This window comes from Eucalyptus grandis, chromosome 1 (assembly GCF_016545825.1).
Source record: "Eucalyptus grandis isolate ANBG69807.140 chromosome 1, ASM1654582v1, whole genome shotgun sequence".
Taxonomy (NCBI): domain Eukaryota; kingdom Viridiplantae; phylum Streptophyta; class Magnoliopsida; order Myrtales; family Myrtaceae; genus Eucalyptus; species Eucalyptus grandis.
Genome location: NC_052612.1, coordinates 52693005 through 52699471, shown reverse-complemented (window position 1 = coordinate 52699471; position 6467 = coordinate 52693005). Strand labels below are relative to the sequence as shown.

The 6467-nt window shown below is 47.5% G+C and overlaps 1 protein-coding gene across 1 annotated transcript; it reads right to left on the bottom strand.

Moving 5' to 3' along the window:
• Nucleotides 1-1259: 1259 nt before the first annotated feature.
• On the bottom strand, nucleotides 1260-3440 carry LOC104436011 (S-adenosylmethionine decarboxylase proenzyme). The gene is given in 5 exon segments (XM_010048746.2): nucleotides 1260-1778; nucleotides 1781-2670; nucleotides 2834-2847; nucleotides 2960-3126; nucleotides 3304-3440. Coding segments are annotated over 4 exon segments (1410 nt in total). The 5' UTR covers nucleotides 3107-3126; nucleotides 3304-3440; the 3' UTR covers nucleotides 1260-1419.
• Nucleotides 3441-6467: the final 3027 nt, after the last annotated feature.

The following is a 6467-nucleotide window of genomic DNA, read 5'->3' as shown; positions in this document are numbered from 1 at the left end:
ACCTAACAAGAATTTTTAATCATGGGAACTTTAATGATAGAATTAGTTTTCTTTTAACCAAGGTCTTACAAGTCAGTCCTCTGTGTCTCTGGCAAAGCTATTTAGGGTTTAACTTGATGAGATGTCTCTCCTATCTCGATCTCACCATCCTTTGATCTTCTTAACACATAAGGTTGGTTCCTTAAATGCAAATATAATTATTTTTTCTCTTTGTCACATTCGATCTTCTAAACACACGATATTTATCTCTTAAGCACAAATTTAGTCTTTACCATCCTTTGAAATCCAAAAGTGCCATGCAACCATTTAGTCGATCTCACGGTGTGCATATCCTCGACAATACATTGGAAAATGAGGCTCTTAAACATGTCGATGCTGAAACCTTGGAGTCAACATCACTGAAAATTATGAATCATTCAATGTACCACTTCATTAGTTTTTTTTTCCCGACATATCAATTAATCACTTAAAAGAAGGTTCACCACCATCTTAACCTTTTTGTCTTATATATTTGAAAAAGAGCTATTGGATATCGCGACCGGATAGGATGGCGGCGATACCATGACAATGGAGTACGTGGAGAAGGCTCAAGTCTCAACCCGCAATGAAGAGCAATCACATTATATGTGGAGCCCATCCGATTGGCTCGCACGATATGAGAAATTCAATAGAAAAAGAAAAATGTTAAGGATGGAAGCTGGCTCCAAGAAAATGAGAAAAAGCAAGAAGGACAACAGCTCCTTCAGGTCGGACAAAATGGACCCACATCGAATTCGTTTCATCACGCTTTCAATGACGCAATTCATGCCGAAGAAGCGAGATCGAATCCGAGATTCTCTCGATGGGGCTCGAGGAGGGTGTGGTCCACCGGGGAAGAAGAATCAATGTCTCCCCACCCACCCACCCGTCACTTCTCACCAGCATCGGAGGGTCCTTGCGATCGCACGATGCTGCGGGAGCCCCGCCCATCACGTGTTGGCCTCACGGCCTAAGCCACGATGCACGCCGCGGACAGCACGATCTCGGACCTCGCTCGTGCGCACGGACCACCTCGAACGACACGACACGACCCAGATGCTCAGATACAAGGAAAAGGTTCCTACCCAACACGTGGACACGTGGGAGCCCGAGACATGTCGCGAGCGCAGACGTGTGGCAGATCAGGGGACCCTCGTGATCGGCCGAAAAGACCCGCGAATCGCGATCGCAGAGATTGGGATACGAGCCGAATTCATAAAAGCGAGCGAGGCCCGAGCAGGTTGAGATGACCGGAAACATCATTATTATTCCATGAATTTAGGTTGAAACATGGGGGAAGAAAATTCAGGACGCTAGGGAAAAGGACAAATCCCGACATGACCGATTGACAAACCAAACAAGCGCTAACACGCTGCAAACATGAACTAATAGGTGTTCTGTTCACTGGCTAGTAATTCCGGCCAGAGCAGGAGCCATGCAGGGCCTCGCCGCCACTCCGTCGCCGGCCGCCGCTGCGCCCTCCACTTCCTCTGCCGCCATCTCCTTCCAGCAGCACTGCTTCGCCGGTGACTTCATGGGTGCACGGGCCGCGCAACGTCTGCCGGCGCCGCCTTCTTCTTTCGCGTACGTCAGGTACACCAAGCACGCGCCGCCGGGGAGGGCCTGCTGCACTGCCCTCTCGAGCGTGTAGCCCTCCACGCCCGCCGCGGCGGCAGCCCAGAGGATGTGGGCCCGGGCGCCACCGCCGCCGCACGTGACGGCGACGGAGAACTCGGTGGGCCCGAAGCACCTCAGCACCGCTTGACCAGCGCGTCAAACTTCACGGACTCCGGGTCAATCCCCATGGCCTCGTAGCTGGCGTAGCTGAACCCGTTCTCTGGGGTCACGTGCACGGTGGAGAACGCTGCGCCCTCGATCCCGTTCATCGAGTACCCGCACGGGTCAAAGTCAAAGTCGCAGATCGTGTGGCCAGGGATGATCTCCGATATCCCGGACAGCTTCGTCATCTGCCTCGCCGAGTGGTCTGGGTCCACCCCGGGCTTCTTGAAGAACACGGACGCCTTGCTCTCGTCCAGCCCCGTCATGCACATTTCCAGGGTGATCCCGCCCGCCCCGTCGTCCTCCGTCGCCGCCGGCGGAGCCGAGCGGCGGCGTGCGGCCGAGTAAACGTGCCAGCTGCGGTTCGGGACCCTCGGGTCGCCGATCACGTACGCCTCGGCGAGCAGTCCACCGAAAAAGCCGTTCAGGACCTCGACCTCGTCGGCGAAGTTGCGGTACGGGGCGGGCTGGGCGTCGGGGAAGATGAAGGTGCCGCGCGAGTACTTGACCGAGTCGACGGTGAGCGCGAGAGGCTCGGCGAGCTGGAGGATGGGCTTGATGGAGGAGAGCAGCCTCGTGGTCCCGCACGTCTTGAGGATGATCTTGAGAGGGTAGACGAAGAGGCTCGACTCGGAGAGGACGTAGGAGTCGAGGTCGGCGCTGGAGAGCTGGGACACGATGGTGCAGCGGGCCGGCTCCAGGATGGAGTCGAGCTGGGCGCGGGTCAGGCGGCGGAGGCCGAGGCCGGAGGGGTCGGCGAAGAGGGGCGGCGGGGAGAAGGTGATCTCGAGGCGCTTCTCGAAGCCCTCGAAGCCGATCGGCGAGTGGGGCGGCGGTGGGTCGTTCATGGGTTGGTCTAAAACGGCCATTTGCGTCTAGAGCCTGAGCTTGAGGAAACAGTATCGAAGCAGAGCGATTTCTTCGCAGAGACAGAGAGGAGCAGAGAGACAGAGAGAGGCAGAGAGGGAAAGAGAGAGATTAGAGGGATGAATTCTACTCTACTGAACCAGCCATTAGCGAGAGCGCGTATCAGGATGGCTTCCTCAGGCACTGCAAAACATCAAAAGAAAAGAAATAACAAATTGAGAACGAGGACATAGGCGTCATCAACAGACCAAAGGTTCGATCTTTATGGGGAATTAGATGAGAACGACACACGTACGTCGGAGTAAGCAGCAGATCGGAACTTCTCAACGCCACCGTTGGGACGGATGTCTTCAATGCAGTAACCGAGGGGGACTTCGTAGTGCAACGAACTAGAACTACTATTACTGCTACTACTACTCTTTTTCCCACCTTTGGTCTCCATTAAAACATCCACGCTGCTATCTGCAAACATTTCGATAATCAGACAAAACCGCTCCGGGGGAACAGCACGCAAGACCCATGTAAAACCACACGGGGAAATCTACAAACCTGACAGAAACGGGGTACGCAACGACGAGGACGACGAGGACGACGATAAAAACAGAACAAAACAGAACTCAGATTGACACATGGGCTTACTTTTCCTTGGATTTGTAGATGAAACCTGTGCTTGATTCGCCTTTTCCGAGTATACCCAGAAGAACTGCTCCGGCGAAGAGGGTGAGAATGCAGCGCACGGGAACTGGGAACTCTCGCGAACGCGAAAGCAGGGAGAGGGAGGGAGGGAGGGAGGGAGGGAGGTAGGGCAACAGAGGTTTGCGGGTTGGAGGAGAGAGTGGAGAAAGAGAGAATTTATAGGCCGAGGGCGAGTGGCAGTATCGTAAAATAAAGGAGGGAAGGAGGGCGTTGCGGTACTTTTTCCTTCCCTATGAATTTTCGTAGTCTAGGAGGTGGTCTTTGAGAACATACAAGTAAGCGGTCTTAACGAATGTGGGAGCGCCAGTAAGCGCTTAGGACAGTAAGGTCAGCGCACGTGGCGGCGTGCCCTAAACGGTTGGGGACTTCATCGGTCTTTCCGAAATTGATTTGCCATTCCACCTGCTTGGAAAATGTCGTGCATTAAGGTTAATTCACAGAAGCTACGTGCAAACACATAAGTCGACACGACTTTGAATTCCTTGAGGCCTAGCAGCAACATGGCCACTGCCCGTTAGGTGGCCATCTGTCGATGGATTGTATTCATTCGGCGCAGGTCGAACCTAACCATGTCACGGAACATTCCCTCCGCTTGAATAGGAAATCACTCGTTTCTGCTTGATCGTCTCCCTATTCCTGTTGCTTCAAGCAGCTCGAAAGGGCCTCCACCGTGATCGGTGGTCGGAGTTCGGCGCCTCCTCCGTTGCACGCGGTTGCCTTTGCTATCCAGCGGTCGATTGTTGTTGCTCACCTGCCACCGTTCGACCTCTATGTCTTTCCTTCAGTTGCAGCATAGAGCAAGATCCATGAACTGAGGCGTGGAGGGCATGCACCCTTGAGGTCTCTAGCTGGCCACCAACAATCTCCATTAATTGTGTTCGACAACTAAAGTGATAATAACTAGGATTAATACTTTAAAAAACTTCAAATTGATATATATTGCTAAATTTACTCTTCATTGGTATCCGTTATATTTTACTTTTAAATTATTGAGTTAAATGATATGTAATAGTTGACGGATATATTAATTAGGAGTTTTATCCTCTATTTATTACGGATGTATCATTTTATAATTTTTCGTGGTATTAATCCAATTTAATTGAAATCGATGGACGGTATCTATCACAAATGTACCGATTTAGAGTTTTAGATAATCAAAAAATTAGTTTGAAGTAAATTTGTCACAAATGTACTAGTTTAGAGGTTTTTGACGGATTAATCCTAATAATTATATTTCATCTAATTCTGATTTTAGGACTACTTTAGAAACTCTGGTACTATCCTCGCCTCCCCTTTTTGCATGTCGTTTATAAAATGAAACAGTACAATAGGTATCACAATACTTAGAACAATCGGTAGAGCATATGCAATTACTCTGTCACATTAGAAAGCAATAGCTCTGGCTACATTATAGTCTTATACCATTACAGCAATCGGACGAGCTGCATATTGCATATGCTTTTTGTACTTGTTCGTTGGAGCATATCCAAAATGTATGATCACGATGTTAATCATCCACCTAAATCCATTTCTAGAAAATTTCCACCAACATGAATGCTTCGATAAGATGGGAGAAGACTATGTAGGCTTCACTTCACTCTTCGTCTCTTCAAAGCTCATTTGATAGATTGGTTTCCCTTCATTTGATGAGCTTACTCTTATCAACTCCAACACTTATTTAGTACATAACAGCTAAGTTAAGAGCATCACAGGGAACAACTCCTTGACTCCGTAGATACGAAAAATTCGTTTACATCTCAGGTTAGCATCATAAATTTCAATAACCAATCGCAACCTTATGCCGTCCTTCATGTCGCGTCAAGAATGTCATATCTATTGGACATGGTGATCAATTTTGAGCATAACAAAAATCAGCAATGTACTACCAATTTTTGTAACTACGAACTACATCTTTTTGATCAGTTCTCCTTGGGGAAAGAAAAGGAAAGAGCTCAAAAGTTCGGAGGGCATGGATGTCTGCCTAAGATAGCGTTACTAGAATTCGCTGTTTTAGCGGGGGCAAGGATCAAGGCTCATTCTTATGTTTCCGTAAGTTTAGGGAGTTTCACACGAGGTGATGCGAAATCGTGGGGCTACTTTGTTTCATGCTCTTCACATTTCACTCTCGCTGAGAAGGTGCCGTATGGGCAAGTGGTTTCTTCTGTAGTTTGTCATCCAAGAAAAGAGACAGACAAGAAGGCCTTTTCTTTCATAAACAGGAAGCAATCCTTGGCAAACTTTGTTTCATGTTTCTTCTTTAGCAGGTTTCGCGAGAGACAGGGTCACCATGGTTGATGACCAAAAATGATTAAGTTTTCTAATCGATGTTAAGCAACTCTATCATTGGCGAGTCCTTGATAGCAAAAATGCTTGTTGATGACCGAGATAGGTAGTACAGATATCAGCATACGATGATGGCTGGCCGATGACTGCCACTTAAATAAATTTAGATAAGAGTTAAATGAAGAAAATGAAGACAATAAAGATGTCAATTGACGGTTAGATCCAATGACAATTGAGAAGTCATAACGACTCGTAGAGAATGTTGGTGTGCAATTATGGAGCCTAGCCGGAGTTGCAATTGAGTCAAGTAACAAAGTTGTAATCGTTTGTAGATAGTGTCGACATACAATCATGGAATATGATCATGCAGCCTAAAATTATGGAAATGCATAATGGTTAGTTTGAATATTAATTGTCTAAGAGTGCCTACATTTATCAATTTATCTTTTCAAATCATTGTAAAGCATCCATCATCAAACAAACTACTGATCTCTCAATTTATCAATTTATCTTTTCAAATCTTACATTTACTTTCCTTTTACAATAGTTAGTTTTAGTTCTTGTTTACGCCTTCTCTCTGTCCAAATTACACAATTCATTAAAAACTGAAGATCAACCTTCGATAAAGATCATGGAGCCATTCCTTCACGAAATATTTACCTGCATTTTGAAATTTTCTCGCCTAGTTAGATTCGGATACGCTTGATCTGGTCCACACAGCCATCTATATTTGTGGGACTCACAAAATGGACCGATTCCGTACATTTTGGGGGTAAGTTTGGCAATGTTTTGTCCTTGAAAATTTGGATTGGCGAAAAAGAACC